Consider the following 18,068-nt stretch of genomic DNA (forward strand, 5'->3'; position numbering starts at 1 on the left):
TTCAGTATAATTTACAAGAAGAGATATTTTGTGATGTTTTTAATGACTTTTGACTACCATTATGCTTAATTAAATATTTTCTGCATCAATTACTCAGCAGCTGTATGATCTCTTATACCATTTCACCATAACTCTTCATGGATTAATCTTATGAATATAAACACATAAATATAAAACTTAGCAACACTCACAGACAAACACACAGACACACAGACACTCATAAAGCAAATGTGTACTGGTAACCTTTATTTATGTGATATGCTACATTTTTAACTTCAAATGAAAAATATGCTTTAATTGCTGTAGTAATAGTTATCTGTCTCTGCATTTTTTTCTTCCCTTTTGGAAAGGTATTCAGGAATCCCCTCTACCAAATGGCCATTCGCTTCCGGGTCGAGACTTCCTTCGGAAACAAATGCGGGGAGATCTTTTTACTCAGCAACAATTAGAAGTATTGGATCGAGTTTTTGAAAGACAGCATTATTCCGACATCTTTACGACAACTGAGCCCATCAAACCAGAGCAGGTAATATTTAAAGCTGAAGGAACTTTTCACCTTACCAGTTTCTTGGCATCAATTATTTCATGTTTGTCACGTACATTACCGTCTCTCATATAAGTTTTAATTGAATACTTTTAATACTCGGAGAACCATATTTGAAAACAAGAATTATCAGCTTCAGTATGATCATGTTCAGTTTTTATTATTCATGAATTAATAATTGGACCCAAGAATTCCCATGAGCTCATGAAAAACTAAAGCACTAACAAAATGCATGATAAAAATAAATTAAATTAGAATAAAGGACTCCTACTGCAGAATATGAAGGGGGAGTATGTGAGTTAGCAGGACTTAAAAAAGCCCTCTATGGAATCCAATGTTGATTTGTGTTTCACATATGTATTAAATTAACTAGGGCAACACACCTCTAAGTCAGAGATGTTCAACTATGTTTGGGATAAGGGACTAGTTGGGGTTTTGTATGGTCCAGATTGCTGTATATTTTGAAATTGAGACAATAAATTAGAGGAGCAAAATTAAATCTGTTCAACTTAGATTTACTGAATTCAGTAAACTTTACTTCAGTAAAAATGACTAAAATTTTTCTCCATCTGTCAGATTTAAAATTACAGCTTGGTGATCTTTTCTAAAGATTCGGGGAGGGAGACATCGACCCTTCATAAAAACCACTGGTTTTTCTTATTCTTGTATTGGCACCATGATCCTAAATAAAATTAAGGGTTCTTTAATGTACATTGACCTCTTCCTGCCAATCTTGGTTGTGCTCTGCCCATTCTAACTGCCTGCTCCCCTCTCCATGCTAAAATATTAGATGAAAACTGTAGAATGAATGATAATATAACAGGTTCTTGCAAACATAGAATATCTATTAAGGCAGGGGTCTCCAACCTTGGCAACTTTAAGACTGGTGGACTTCAACTCCCAGAATTCCCTAGCCAGCTGGCTAGGGAATTCTGGGAGTTGAAGTCCACCAGTCTTAAAGTTGCCAAGGTTGGAGACCCCTGTTCTAAGGTATCTTGCATTTATACATCTCTACTGTACAGAATTTTCAATATTTTTCTCCTGATCTTTGGATCTGTTCATTGTCATCCTTCAGCATACCTATTTGAGGCTGGAATCTTTTTCTGAGTTTGAAGATGTTTTGGGTGAATTTTCTTGTTTTTCTGCATCTATTTCCATCCTCATTGACTTGACAGATACTGCAATATTGCTTGTTTTCTCTTCTAACAACTGTCTGAATTTTTTTTGTCTTAGCTTATTTATTCAATCAATGATAAGCAAATTTAAAAGAGCAGTAACAAAATGAAGCAAATTAATATGAAATGTACTGAAAGACAAATCACATAATGTTATTATATTCACATCTCTATTACCATATTAATATATTAACTAGCCAATCAATGATAAATTTTAAAATGGAAAAAGTATAATATAAAGTAAACATACTGTAGAAATGTATTAATTAAAATTAACTATCTAAAAGTGATATTAGGAATAAAACCTCTTCAACCAATTACTTCTTTAGCTATTTTTGTCTTATTTTCATTATGGCGCTACAAAATGTGGCTACTGCAAAGATAAATTTTGGCTAAAAATTGTTTATTTAGTTTTCATTGTTTTAAAATGTTTTTATTATTTTAACTGTATATTTTTTTCAAATGGGATCTGTCCAGAGTTATTGATTTAGATGGGCTGCTATAAAAATTGAATAAATAAATAAGTAAATAAATAATATTGGGTTTTCAATCCTGGAAAAAAATATTTCAGATCAAATATGTCTGATCTGATATTATTCAAGACATGGTGGAATAGAACTATTAAAGAAAGTATGCTAAAAGAGGGACAAAATGAAATACGAATGACAAAATTTAAAATAATGTCCAAGAAACAGTGGTGGATAACAGTACAGTTATCTCATGTTGAGTTATCATGCATTGAATTATCCCATGTTGAATTGTCCTGCGGAGAGTTGTCCTGTGTTGTGTTGGCTGGGGTGAGTCAGTGGGGCAAGTTGGGGGGGCGATCTGGCGAAGGCAAGCCACGTGCAGTGAGTTATCCTAGACTGAGGTTCTCTCCATCTGTTTCTTGGTATTTGCAAGATTTTGATATTCGTTTTTAACAACTGCTGAAAATATCACTTTCCTGGTTCCCTATTCAAATTTTTTCCTGAGGTTGAAATCTTTAAAGCAATTCCAAATGTTCCCCTTGAAAATAGTAGTCATATGCTCAAAACCATATAATAAAAACTGGAAGCTTTATTCTTCCATTTTAGTTTGGCTGGGAGCTTGCACATGAATAATTTGTGATTGGGTTCATAATTAGCTCCTGCCACATCTTTATAATTGACCTCTTCTATCTCCTTGCACCAATAATATAGTCAATTTATATTTGTTGGTCTCTGTCTTGTGATGTCTATGTACTTAGGTCAACTTACGACTACAATTGAGCCCAGAATTTATGTTGCTCAGTGAGAAATTTGCTAAGTGAATTCTGCCCCATTTTATGGCTTTTCTTGGTACATTTAAGTGAATGACTGCCATTGTTAAGTTAGTCGTAGTGAATGTTGTTAAGTGAATCTGGCTTCTCTGTTGACTTTGCTTGTCAGGAGGTTATCCCATGATCCTGAGAAACTGCAACTGTCATAAATATGAATCAGTTGCCAAAGCATCTGAATTTTGATCACATGAGCATGGAGATGCTGCAATGGTCATAAGTGTGAAAAATGGTCATAATTCACTTTTTTCAGTACTACTGTAACTTAGCATGGTCACTAAATGAACTATTGTAAGTCAAGGACTACCTGTATTGTTTTGATTGTTTGGAGAATATGTTAAAATCATTGCAATGGCAGAAAATATGATATTCTCCTACCTCATTTAGTCCAACTACATTTTCTTTTCTTACTATTTCCAGCTTGGACATTTCAATTAACACCACAAACAGCATCTCTTTCTGCACCCTCTGTGGATTTTAGGTTGAACTTTATTATAATACCTGTCAACTTACTTTTTTGTCTGCTGGTTAAAACATAAAGTTGAATAACTGCCACCCAGAAAAATTGTCTGAGTAGTCTAATTGATATTATTCAGTCATTGGTTACATTATATCCAAGTATTCTAATTTCTCACCTCCTGAGTAGTCCAGTGTGCTGATGCTTAGGAAGTCAATGTGTCTTTATTTCATTTCATTTTTTCACTGTATTGAGTTTCCTTGTGATAAGAAATGTTCCATGTTTCCATGTAATTCTGTCTTTGCCATTTGGGATTTTCTTTTCCTGCATGGCATCATCAGCCATTAGATATCCCGAAGGCTCATAAACATGACTAGTATTTCAATAAAGCCTCAGCAATTCCTTAGTAGTAGGTTGAATGCCAATCAACCCTAGGGAACCACCATCTGTCACTAAATCATCAACTTCTTTATATTATCCAACCATGTGATTCTCTTGTAAAACTGAGGGATAGTTTCCACAGTCTCTTCCCACACAGTATGAATTATGCCTTTGCTGTTATCACTAAAGTGGTCTTCCAACTTCAACTTCTTCCTATATCATTGGTGTCCAATATATAGTGCCTGCTTTAGCTGGGCAGCTGGATGACCTTCATAGTTTGGGTGACCTTCTAGTGTATATACTTTTGGTGTAAACTCCCATCATTCTTCACTCATCCATCTCATGAACAACCCCCTCCATGATGAGATAGCATAGCAGGACTTGAGACATTATTTATTCAATAAACATCAATAATGAGAAGTTTAGAACAGCCTTTCCAAAACCCAATTTTGGTACCTGGCAGGCCATTACTTAAATGAGAATGCATAATAGATGGGAACCAGCTATCTGTAAACTCTTCTTTTGAAGTTAGTTTTTGAGCCAACCTCATTCTCTGCCAGGGTTACTTTTCAGATTCTAGCAACAGCATTAGTTCTGCAACAGCTTTCGTGTGTGACAATTTTTGTGTTGCTGCTTATAAGAACTTTTATGAAATTCTTTTTTTATATCCACAAAGACTTAAATTGGAACAAGAGTCTCACGCTGCTCAATAGTATTCCCAACATTTTTAAAGGTAAAAATAAAACCTTGTTCTGAAAAGTCTTTAACAACTCTATAGTCTTTCCTCTTTTGTATTATTATGATCAGTCATAAGCCTGATGTTTAGATTGGATTTGGCATTTTTGTCCATCAATCAAGTCTTTCCCAAATAATATTTAATAATATTAAAAGTATCATTGCAGGATATATGCTATTCCAAGTAAAGTTGCCTTTTGCAATTGATGGATGCAATTTTGTCAATGCCGATCATGTTCAAATGGTGCTCCAATTGTTTTAGGATTGCACCCAAGGCACCTATTACTATTGATACTATCTATGCTTTCTTTCTTCTAATTTTATTTGCAGATCTTTATATTTTGTGATTGTCTCTAAGCCTGTCTCTTCTCTTCTACTACCTCCAAGTGTTGCAATCCAGACATTTTTGTCTTTCTAATTAACAGTTATTGGAGTGTTGTGCGGCAGATGCTTATGTTTAAATTCTAAGGTCTCAGAACATGTTACTGTCTTTATTTTCTATTACTTTATCTATTTTGTGGTTCCACCAGTTCTTATTTGCAGGCAAAGCAAGTTTCTTCAGCTCCTTTATAGAGCCTGCATTTGCTTTCTGTTGCTATTTTCTCAATTCTGGCTTTATATGCATTTATTCTTAAGGCTTGGTGTTGGGCAGCCAGAATTATCTCCTCTGTCTCTTTATTCAACTTTCCTGCCCTTTACCATTGCCAGTTATTTTTGTTATCTGCTTTGCCTGCTATTTTTTTTAATGTACTGGCCATGTAATATTTTGCCTTGCTGTGTCTCTTTTCTCTTCTTCATCCCACCTTCATTATTTTTATGAATAACTCAAGGAATTAAACATACCTAATACTCCTCCCTCCTCCTATTTTCTTCACAACAACAACCTGTGAAGTGGGTTGGGCTGAGAGTGAATGAATGGCCCAAAGCCACCCAGTTTGCTTTCCTGGTTAATCCAGGTCTTGAACTCATAATTTCCCGGAGTTTCTATGAACAATATATACACAATCCTTTGTTGTTGTTTTTGTTGCTATGGTTGGTTACATTGTCATTGCAATGTTTAGATGGAATTGCCATTTTTAGCCACCTATTGAGTCCTTCCCAAGGATATAGCTGGGAGATAGACCTGTGCTGTTGTTTTTTGATAATATTTTAGGTGTCATCGCAGGATTTAAGCTCTTCTAAGTAAAATTGCCTTTTGTAATTGACTGATGATTATTATGCCTTCAAGTCAGTATTGATGCCTGGCAACTGTCTATAAAACTAGTTTCCTTGGAAAGTTTTTTTGAAAGTGATTTTGCCATTGCATGCTTCCTAAGGCTGAGAGAGAGGGACTGGCATGAGATCATTCAGCTGTCTTCATGCCCAAGGCAGGACTAGAACTCATGAGCTCCCAGTTTCTATCTTGATGCCTTAACCACTATACCAACATAAGATCTACTTCAGCAATTCAAGGGAATATTTTCATTTCATTTAATTAAGTTTAACTGATGAGCATCGCTATCCATTAAATGGGACTTCCATAAATTTATACTAAGATGTTTTTATTGAGATCAAAGTGCAGATATTATTCAAAATTATAGTATTCTGAAATTTAAAGCATTAAATGAATGCCCAGGAAAGGAATTGTTAACTGTAGTTTGCCTTACTTACCTCCCTTTATATAAATTTGGGATTCTTTTAAAATTTACACATTTCTCCAAATGTAAACAGTTTGGTCTATATTTTGCCTATACTAATTAATAGACTGCTTCATAAAATTTAGATACAGAAATCAATAATTAAAATGTTTATTCCTGTTTTGCTTAAAAATGAAAAATTAGATAAAATACAGATTACAGTATTTTCTTTCATTGTAACTGCCCAAAAACCTCTTATAGACATTAGGCATGTATCCTTTTGTAGAGGTTGTTTGAGGTTATGTGGAAACTGTTCAAAAGGAGTAACCATACTTCTATATTCTGAGCATGCATGCTGAAAACATAACATTTAAAATCTTTTAAGTCTTAATCATAATTCAGATTTGTTTCCTTAGAGAAAATATTAAAATATTGTCATTAATCTGAAGAGATGTGTATGAAATTACAAGGAGTAAAATGCTTTTGTATGCTGTTAAATGGAATTTATTTTGCTGTTGATACTGACAAAATATGAACAAAATTCTAATAGATGTTTCTATTTTAAGATATTTTACTTTAACAGTAAGTACTCAGGTTTATATATTGGTTTTTTTTTTTTAAATATAATTTTTATTAAACATTATTACCTTTAAAAAACAGAGAAAAAACAATACAGCGACATAAATACAACGACATAAGCAAGACAAATCATACATAAAACATACAGATACAAATGCCGTTTTAGACATACAACCCCCCCTCCCCCCCCACGGTGACAGTCATTCACAGCCCAGTTTTTCTTTCTTTCCTCATTATTAGATCTCTAAGCCACATCTTCTCATTGCAAGATTCAGGGATCTATTACAGTACCTATGTTAACTTTCCCCATTTTAAGTCCCTGCTGTTCTCCTAGTCGCCCACATATACCATAGGTTCCAGCTAAGATAATGTTCTGTTTCTCCTTTGTCCCTCAGCCAACCCGTCATTCTGTCCATTTCTGCGCATTCGTAGGTTTATATATTGGTTAATCTTCCAGTTTGTTATCGTATGTTATCATATGGGCACAGTTATGTGGGAATATATTCTCTAATGGTCTCATTAGAGTTAAATAAATACATATACAGCATTCTTGTAGAAATATCAGAATAGTTTGCTACACATTCCCATTATGTAATCCAGAATTGGTGTTCATAAGACAAAGCAGATAAATATTTAATGACAAAAGAATATTACACGTACAAGAGACATGACAACAAAATGGTTCCTCAGAAATTCCATTGTGTTATTTCAGAGGCAGGTTTTTACATATTCCAGATTTGAAGAGGAAGTTAAAGAAATGAGATTTCAGAAGTAGGAACCATCGTCTTATCAAATTTGGCTGGATTTCATGATTTAACTTAATAGGAATAGATTATAATCTGGTGTACTCCTTATATATTGTATGATAAATTTTCACATATTGACTGTCTATTTACATGGTAGTAGATTTAAAAAAATATTTTCTCTATTTTGTATGGTATTTATCTTAGAATTATGTTAATGAAACTACCTGATGTTGTAGAACAAAAAATAAATAAACTACTTGTCCATTGCTCTGGATTTTAAAAATGCTTCAGGCGTTTTTGCCTAGGTAATGGCAAAAATGGCAAAATGGTTCCTGTCTAATCAAGGCCATTTTCCTTACTCTCTACAGACCCATCTAAGCATTAGTCTGCAGTCTCTCTAATAATTCATGCCTTTTGATCTATAGTAAGGATGAGGGGACTTCCCTTTGGATTTAAACAACTTTGGGAAGTCAGCGAGGCTGCAAACTGCCATAAGGATGATTGCATAATGAAAGAAGAGAACCTTAATCTTCATCCTTTGGCTGTTGTGAAACTAAGGTCAGTGAAAAAGCTTATATATCCTGTTTAGGAAGATTTCGCTAAAATCTTTTTTCCCTTTGGAAGAAAAATACCCATCTCTATAAGATGAAAAATAACAGAAGAAAAAAATACAGAAGACAATTTGGATCAGTCATCCCTCAAGGCAAAAGATTGCTTGATTGTTATATGTTGGAAGTGGATATGTAATAATTCTATTTTGTAACATAAATTCCAGTACTTATTTTTGTGTACTTCTTTGTCATAGTACGTTGTAGAGAGGGAACAAGGGTAGTTTGAAGTCCTGAGGCAAGGTACTGTATGTGTGAGAAAAACAGGAAGATATATGCTAGCAATGTGCTCAGGTACCTTTCTATGCATTTTGAAGCAAAGCAGCTTGCATCTGGAACATACCTTCCTTCCTTCCTTCCTTCCTCCCTCCCTCCCTCCCTCCCTCCCTCCCTCCCTCCCTCCCTCCTTCCTCTTCTGTGTGAATATTATGTAATTAATCTTCTTTATCTGTGATTGGATGTTGCTCAGCATGCCCTCCTCTGGACAACGTTGAGCCATCCACGTTACCATCTTGTATTAGCTGGTTATTGATGTGGGACTCACAATGGGCAGTAGAAACTGAGTGCTTGGTAAATTCAAACACTGCTTGCTTTACTGTTCAGCCAGGCTCAGCAAGGTTTGACTATTTTAATACATGCATACTTGACTTTCCCTCCATTTTTTGTAATGTTATTGTTATTATTAGTTGAAAAAAATACTTATAATACTTCAGATTGTCATTTGAGCAAAGGGATAAAATAATGTTATGAAGAGCTGAGTTAACTCTTATACAGGTTTCCCATGTGAAGACTACTTTTCTGCCATTTCTTGAAAAGCACTGAATATCTTCTGAGTATTCCATAGATGTGGATATCAGCTACTAGAATGCACTTAGTTCACAAATATTGTACAGTAGCCAAATTAACAATCTTATTATATGCAATAAAAGATCTGCTCATCATTTTTGGAATATTCAAATATTCACAAGCTGCTTATAGCATTTTTCTGTGTGTTGATTTTTGGTTTAACTAGTTGATATTTTCACTTTCGGAAAAGTAAGAAATACCTGGGTCACAAAATTTTCTTGCTTACTTTCCACTGGAAAGAGGCCACTGGAAACAGTCAGCATTTTATACAAATTGGGCTTATTTATAAATAGACAGGTGAAGAATAAGTGGAATCATAATTTGTTTACTTTGACAACAGCAACACATTCAGTATATCACCCAAGAGTTACATAGAGATGCATTTGATCTCCAAAGTGTGCAGAGCTCAAAAGTCACACAATCCCTCTTGTATTTCTCCGAATTTGTCTACATTGAAATTTAAACTGTAGCCTGTGTTATATGTGAGGTATGCAGTGGAGTACCAGTACACTTCAACATCTTCATCAATGATTTGAATGAGGGAATAAATGCGTAACTCATCAAATTTTCAGATAACACCAAGCTGGCAGGAATAGTCAACACTCCAGAAGATAGGCTTAAGATACAGAAGGATCTTGACAAACTTGAACATTGGGCACTATCTAACAAAGTGAAATTCAATGACGAAAAAAGTAAGGTTTTAATTTAGGCAAGAAAAAGAAAATGCACAGGTACAGTATATGTGGTACCTTGCTCAATAGTGTTGACTGTGAAAGGGATCTTGGAGTTCTAGTGGACAATCACTTAAATATGAACCAGCAGTGTGCAGCAGCTGCCAAAAAGCCAATAACAGTTCTAGGCTGCATAAACAGAAGGATAGAATCAAAATCACATGAAGTGTTAATACCACTTTATAATGCCTTGGTAAGGCCACACTTGGAATACTACTTCCAATTTTGGTCGCCACAATGTAAAAAAGATGTTGAGACTTTAGAAAGTGCAGAGAAGAGCAACAAAGATGATTAAGGGACTCAAGGATAAAACATATAAAGAACAGTCGCTGGAACTGGATATGTCTAGTCCTATGAAAAGAAGGACTAGCAGTGACATGATAGTAGTGTTCCAATATCTCAGGGGTTGCCACAAAGAAGAGGGAGTCAAATTATTCTCCAAAGCACCTGAGGATAGAACAAGAAGCAATGGATGGAAACTAATTAAGGAGAGAAGCAACTAAGGAGAAATTTTCTGATAGTTAGAAAATTAATCAATGGAACAACTTGCCTCCAGAAGTTGTGAATGCTCCAGCACTGGAAGTTTTAAAGAAGTGATTAGATAACCATTTGTCTGAAGTGGTGTATAGTTTCTTGCCTAAGCAGGGGATTGAACTAGAAGACCTTAAATGTCCCTTCCAACTCTGTTATTCTATTCTATTCTATTCTATTCTATTCTATTCTATTCTATTCCATTCCATTCTACATATGGGAAAAAAAACTATAATTTTTAACCAGGAATGGGAGGGAATAGCTTTGTTTAGGTCATTCTGAAATGTCCACTGGCCATTTAGACAACATTCTATTCAACGGGGAACAAGATTAGATCCAACATTAGATTCCCTTTCGCATTTCAGAGGATTTTTGGAACAGGGGAAAAAGGGAAAGGTTTCCCCTATCCAGTTGTGTCTGGCTCTATGGGGCTGTACACATCTCAGTTTCCTAGCCAAGGCAGCCAGCAGTGTCTGAAAACATTTCTGTGATCATGTGGCCAGGATGACTATAGCTGAGGCACAAAGAATGTTGCTACTGTCTCACTGAAGTGATACCTATTTATCTACTCACATTTGCATGCTTTTGAACTGCTGGAAGGGCAGGATCTGGGGCAAGTGATTACTTTTTTATACTAAGTATAATGGGAGCTCACCCCATCTCATAGTGTTCAGGTCTTGAACTTAGGCTGCCAACTGACAAGCTCAGGGTCTTTAACCACTGAGCCATGGATAAGTTAAACGAAAAGTAGCAAATAAAACACCCATAGTTGGAAGAATAAGAAAAATATATATGATCAGGGGTAAACCAGAACATTTCAAGTTAAAAATGTCAGGATGGAGGATATATATTCATATTTGTAAATGATCAGGCTTGTTCTTCATTTGCTATACATATGATCGCTTACTTTTATTTATTATATCTGGAAGGCACTGATTCCAGATAGATATTTATATTCTGTTGGATTTTAATAGATATTATCAAAACCAAAACAATTAAAAGATGTTAACAAACTCATGAGTTCTGAATTTTGATATTAAAATTCTCATTCAGAAATTTTAGATTAAAATCTAAAATTCTGTGCATTCAGAATTAGAATGGTGACATGTAAAAGTTGAATCAGGTCTAATAACTCTATATGTATTTAGGATAATCCCCCATGTTATTTGTTTCTATTTGTGAGAGATGACCCTACAAATAACTTACGAGACCAAACCAGCAACACAGGAAGGACAAATTACTATGCATTAGGACTCAGAAATTGATTGCCACCAGAAAAGTGGGCCTGTCCCTATTTGACAGAAGAACTGATTAAAGCATTTATTTTGGGAAACAGCTTTAAGCATCAAAGTGACTTATGCAAGCAACCCACTCTATGAAAATGCTAATGCAGAAAACGTCCCTTTTACTTTCAGGTGATAGATCACTAACAATTGAAAAAAAAAGGGAAGTGTAACTCTAATGGGATGCTTTTTAAAAAGGGGTTTTAGAATACTTTATTAATTATTACATTTGTATATCCTTCAAGGAAAAACAAAATTGGGTTTGCCTGGAATTATATTAGTGGGGCGCAGAGGGGAGGAGTCAGAAGGAGAAACAAAGTCTACATCCACAATGAGAAAGCTGAGAAGCAGGCAGCCAAGGAAAGCCTTTCATATTTACTCTCAGTAGACTATTAAACAGCACCAGGCTATTAATTTGGATTTTGAGTCTTCACTAAAGCCCATAAAAGTGCACAGTTGTTGAATGGAGTTCATTTTAATTTCCTTTCAATCACAGTAAATTATTCAGGTGATAAATCAGCTGGGGCAACCTCCTGGCTGTAATAGAAACCCTAATTCCTGGCTAATTATCCAGCCCATTGCTGCCAACAGATCAATACTTCTACAAAATGGAAAGGGCGAAGGCCCTGCAACGGGCAGAATGTCAGAAAGACAGCTGGGAACAGTGACATGTGTATGACCCCCCTCAGAGTTCAAAGGTCGGGCGGGTTAAGCTGTGCCATTGGTATCTTCCCTTTTCTGCATATATGGTTTAAGAAATGAGGGAATCCTCTTTTCATTAATAATTTAATTTAGAATATGTAATATTTTCTTGAGCTCCAGTATATAAAAAAAATCTACAGGAGATGTAGATTTTTTATCATTGTCAGTCTCCCTTTCCTTCCTTCCTTCCTTCCTTCCTTCCTTCCTTCCTTCCTTCCTTCCTTCCTTCCTTCCTTCCTTCCTTCCTTCCTTCCTTCCTTCCTTCCTCTAATTAATAATATAGTAATCTAGAAAACATGCCATAGGAATTTGGTTTGCTGTGTGTTATTTCTGTTTCTCAATTTAGTCCGAATGCTTATAAAAATGTGATTATTCAATAATAAACCTTTCAGAGTATTTTTGTGGTAAGACTTTTATAGTATTTTTTTTTGCACTTCTGTCAGAAATAGTATTCAAGGTGAGTTACAATAAAATATATAAATCAATGTTAAATCATTAAAAATTTATATTAACAAAATCAATTAAACTAACTGCTACAAAATTAAAAATTATGCTGGCAACAAGGCAGTTTAAATAGGAAACTCTTTAAATAAAATGCCTCTGGCAGCCTGGCAATGGAGATGGAGCATTTTTGATCACCATTTAAAGCTCGATTCCTATGCTGAGGGCTGAGTCAAGAGTATACCCAAATTGTAGATCTGAAGTTGAATGACAACAGTAGAATTACATTCAATATAGGTTGAATTTCTTCACTCTGACTTGCCTGTTAATTGATTGGAAGCCTTTTCTGGATTAAATGTATATGTAGTAGTCTTTATCTAATCTAGCAGTGGGCAAGTTTGGGATGGGATTGTACTTCTTTGAAAGAGTAGCTCAGCAGCTAGGGATGATTCTTGTCTTCACATTCTCAGTTGGCATTTTGCATAATGATATTCCATGTACCAGCTGCGATCACATCTAACCTGGTAAGACTGGCAACAGTTTCCCATGCTTGGTTACATCTAACTTAACTTCTACACTGGAATCTTCATGGATTACTAGTGAGGATTGACCCGAAGTTTCAATAGATGTGAACTGTGATACTAAGCTATTGACTAGTGCATGACATGATGCTGAGGATATTTTATATGCCAAGTTTGAAGGGGTTGTCTGCACTGGTTGCCAGTTGTTTTCTGGGAATGGTTTAAGGTGCTTATTTTAATTTTTACAATCCTAAACAGAACAGAGCCTATATGAAGAACAACTCACTTTCTGATGTCTATGTTTAATGTTTCTCCTTTTGTGTTTCCAAGCTTTGTCAGGAATTGTCCTCAGTCTCAGTCTTCCTACTTAGAAAAGTCCTCCTTGACCTTTTCAGTTTGCATGAATTTAACTAGGTTTTAAATTATTTTATGTGATATTAAAAGTAGATAGGTATAGAAGTTAGATATCCAAGTTGAAAGGTCAATAAAGTTTCTCAACCAATATCTGTACTGATCTTACATCCTATTAAATAATGACCAGCCTAAGACCATCAAGCACCCCATTGATGACTCTACTAGAGACTTCCCAGTTCATGAGCTAACTTAATTCTTACTTCTATTTCATGCAGCAATCCTTTTCTGTGGGTTTTGTCTCTCTCTCTGTCTCTCTTTTTGTCTCCCTAATTTTCATATATTTTATTACTTGGCTTATTGACTATTTTTGATTCAAATTTAGTGATCTAGAATTGTATGATATAATCTTATTTTCGGACAAATTGGATCTCAGCACTTTCCATTTGCTCTTAACCTATCTCAGCTGTTGTTGTTGTTGTTACAGTATCATTATTATATTATAAGTATTCGGTTTAAAACTTTGTCATTATCTGACAGGTAATGCTCCAAATAGCATCAGCTTTATAGTGTCAGTGAAGCAACATCAGTGATATATGCAAATCTTTTTGTTGCTTATGGAAGTTTGTTCCAAAAGTCAAGTTGATAACCAAAATAAATAAAATAGGTTTTATAACAAGTGGTACATTTTACCCAGTAATGGAGTTCATAAGATGTTTTAAATAATTTTACCACTTAAAGCTGTTTTTTTCAACTGTCCCCAAGGTGCTTTTCAAAAGGCAACTGGACTGTCTTAATTTTTCTTTGAAAACATTTTGCTTCTATCCAAGAAGCTTTTTCAGTTTAACTGAACAACTCAAGAAACTTCTTGCATGAGAAGTGCAACATTTTCAAAGCAAAACCAACGAAGTCCAGTAGCCTTTTGAAAAGCACCTTAGGGACAACAGGAATCTGGATGGTTGAGAATCCTCATAGATCTTTTTTTCCAACTGATTTATTTCTCCTTCCAAGGTGTATCGCAAAAGCATCATATATAATATTCATTTTTTTTAAAAAAAATACATGAAAATCTGTCAGTATTACATTGGATCTGGAATGTTTCCTATTTCCAACAAGATGATTTTGTATGCAAGCAGTATTTACAAAAAAAGATATGATGTATTTTAGGGTGATTGCAGTATATTGAGATACTTCACTCTGAGTGGCAACAGCCACATTGTATTTTGCAATATAGTACAATGCAGCGTGATTGATGCAGCCACACATATTGCAGTGGTGTTTAACAATTTGGAAATAGCAGAAACTAGAGGAACTCTATATACAAACAGGCTTTGCTTTGTGGTATGTTTTGTATATATACTACAGTACTCCAGAAACTGCAGTTTGTGGTCTTGAGACATAAGTATTCCAACACATGACTATGTAGCATGGAGTGTATTCTGGTAGTAGTTCTGACAGTGAAACATCTCTGAAAATAACATGTCATCTGCAACATGAGGTATCTGTGCTGAATGAATAAGGACTACATACAGAAGTGAATGAGTTGTAGAAAAAATATTAGGTTGAGTTGGTCTGGTCATACTTTATAGAGAGAATGAATAATAAAATAATTACATCAAGAGGAATGAGAAGAGTAAGAGAAGCCCTGATTGAATGGATTTAATAAGATCCTAGGAAAATAACAGTTTAACAAAATGTAATATATGAAGTGGTATATGGATATGGTGCAGACAAGGTTGGTTTGCAAGCATAAAAAATGGGCTAATTTATCAGGCCTGCAAAAATCTGGGTGGCCACAGGATGATAGCAAAGAGATATAGAAATGTCTAACTCTTTGTTGTCATCTAATGACTATCTAGATTTTTTTCAACCTATACAGACAAATATACAGAAGTATAGGGAATGATACTGCTATAAATTAGTAACAATTAGAGTTTATTTTTCTCTAATCTCTTGCTTTAATTTCTCTTGTTTTCTGCTTCCTACATTTTTTCCATGGTGATAATGTTTACCCCAAAAGGGAATATTGTACTTTAATTATATTTATTTTCAAAATATGATTTTATAACTTTTTTTGTTGTGTACCACCTAGAATCATTAATATGTAAGATGGGTGGCTATATAAATATAATACAAACAAATGAATAGATAAATATGTATACTGTTTATATATTCAGTTATTTTAAAACTTTTTGCAAACTATCTTGAGAAAACATTTATTCTGAATGGTGTCATATAACATTTAAAAATGAATATTTCATTAAATATAATTGATCCTGGTTCTAATTCTACATCATTCTGTAATCATGAAAGAAGCTACATCACCATGATCAAACTTTCTAAATTAACAACTGAGTTACAAAATATAGTGCCTTTTTAATTGCATTATATTTTGCAATGCTTTTATGTAGCAAGGATAACTACTGGATGGCCTAAAAGAGAACTGTAAATCCTTTAGTTCATCTGAATATAATATTTTGGATTTAAAATTTGTCATCTTGTTCTATCCAAGAACTTAAACATATCTTACTTTTATTTGTACTTATTCTTTTTTAGGTCTGGCCAAATCCCCTTCACTTATTGTTTCAGTTTCCCTTGAAGCTCCTAATGTTAAAATAGACAATTTCCACCCAATCAAAAAGAATCTAGAAAGCTCATCAGTTGAAAGCAGACTGTTTTTGCTAGCCTTCCTATTTTTGACAAAAAGCAAACAGCAACTCTATATATCTCCACGTCATATCTAGTAATGAAGCAAACAATGGACTCTCTACATGAACTGAGGCAGAGCTGTGATTTACTGGCCATCCATCAGATTTTCAATATCATGTCAAGACGTAATATATGAGTAAGATGAGTACAATATAATTGCTCACATAGTCTTTGTGCCTTTGAAAAATAATAGAGCAAAGGAGATCATCCATGCAGTTTACAGTGTGTATGTGATGTTCACCACTTGCTCTCAGAAAATAGATATAGAAGTGTCTGTTACTGAGTATGATAACACAGAAAACACAATGTTGCTGAATATGATAACACAGACAACACAATGTTTGTATACAAGTTTAATTTCTCAAAATGTGGATCTACATTACATCCTGCTTTCCACAGGAAAAAAAATCTATGAGCTAATAAATTTGCCTGTTGTTGACCTGTAGGATACAAGTCACTATAACTATAAAGATCTAGATCCTACTAATTTAAACAGAATGTTGTGGTGTTGTATTACAGTATAGTTCTGGAAATGGTAGTACATTTTGCATTTAATCTGAAGTAATGAACAAATCTTGTTATATCGCTTCAAAGCCTTTTTCTGTAATATTCCATGCTTTGTTTTTGAACATACAGTATTTTGAACACATCTTGAAATTTCCATGCTATAAATTACCAGTATTCTCTGGTTTCTTTTATAGGTATTGTTATAAGGGAATCCAATGGTACTTCATTTTAAGCAAGATTTCCCATATCATCTAAAACAGTGGTTCCCAAACTTTATCAGTCTACCGCCCCCTTGGTGCTACAAAGTGATCCTCAGTGCCCCCCAGTGGTGGAATGAATTTTTTTTACTACTGGTTCTGTGGACGTGGCTTGGTGGGCGTGGCGGGGGGGTCATGTGACTGGGCGGTTTGCACGACAGAAGGAAGATAGTAACAGTAAAATTCAAAACTGTAACAATTAATTGCAAATTTATTCAAAATCCAATTTAAAAACATTTTTAGTTAATATTAATTCAACAAAATTGTTGAACATGATCCAATGATACCAGGTTTTCAAAATTTGATAGTCATTTATCAAGAACCTTAGTAACTAGTAACTTAGTAAACTCAGTAAAATTTAGTAACTACTTCACTGTTCAATAAATTCTGTGTAATACAGTACATGCTTGATTATTCACACACACACTGCTGCCTTTCGTTTTTTTTCAAAATAACAGGGTGGGTGGAGGTAGAGAAGGAAGAAGACTTTGTTCTGTGGTATCTGCCATTTCAGAAATGCTCACTACACTGCTCCATGTGATCAGTCTTTCAGTATTCCTCAATATATTGGTGCCCAGCAGCTGGTCAAAACCCTAGTAATATTTATGGAGCTGTAGATGATACTATGGCAAAATACAAGCCTTGCAGCTCATGTATACTTATACTACATAAGAGTGATGCCATTATCAAGATTTATCTGTGACAAAGGTCTCACTGTGCATAAATATCAAGATAGGAAGGACACTTTATTAAAAAAAAAACTGCAGTGTTTTGACTCCATTCGGTTATAAAACATCTTGTTTGGCATACTGGAACATTTAGACAGCATTTTCTTCTAATATGGGACGTTCTATCATAATTTTGTTTTGCTTTGCTTTTTCCTGTATGTGACAATATCCAACTTTAGACAGTAATTAGAGCACTTTTTTATTTACTTTTTTAAAAACAGTATATGTTGGAAATGCTTATCCCCTTTCCACAATCTCCCCTATATTTCAGCCTTCAATGAGATTACTTTACAACTCAAAGTTTGAGAAACCATCCCAAGTGC

At 34.5% G+C, this 18,068-nt stretch overlaps 1 protein-coding gene across 2 annotated transcripts in view; it reads left to right on the forward strand.

Moving 5' to 3' along the window:
- Nucleotides 1-18,068, forward strand: part of PAX5 (paired box 5) — a 244,207-nt gene that overhangs the window by 78,679 nt on the left and 147,460 nt on the right. For both annotated transcript variants that reach the window (XM_032213884.1, XM_032213882.1), the window contains one exon: nucleotides 351-526. In XM_032213884.1, coding sequence (XP_032069775.1) covers nucleotides 351-526 — 176 coding nt within the window. The remainder of the gene's footprint in view (nucleotides 1-350; nucleotides 527-18,068) is intronic.

Source organism: Thamnophis elegans, chromosome 3, assembly GCF_009769535.1.
Source record: "Thamnophis elegans isolate rThaEle1 chromosome 3, rThaEle1.pri, whole genome shotgun sequence".
NCBI lineage: Eukaryota > Metazoa > Chordata > Lepidosauria > Squamata > Colubridae > Thamnophis > Thamnophis elegans.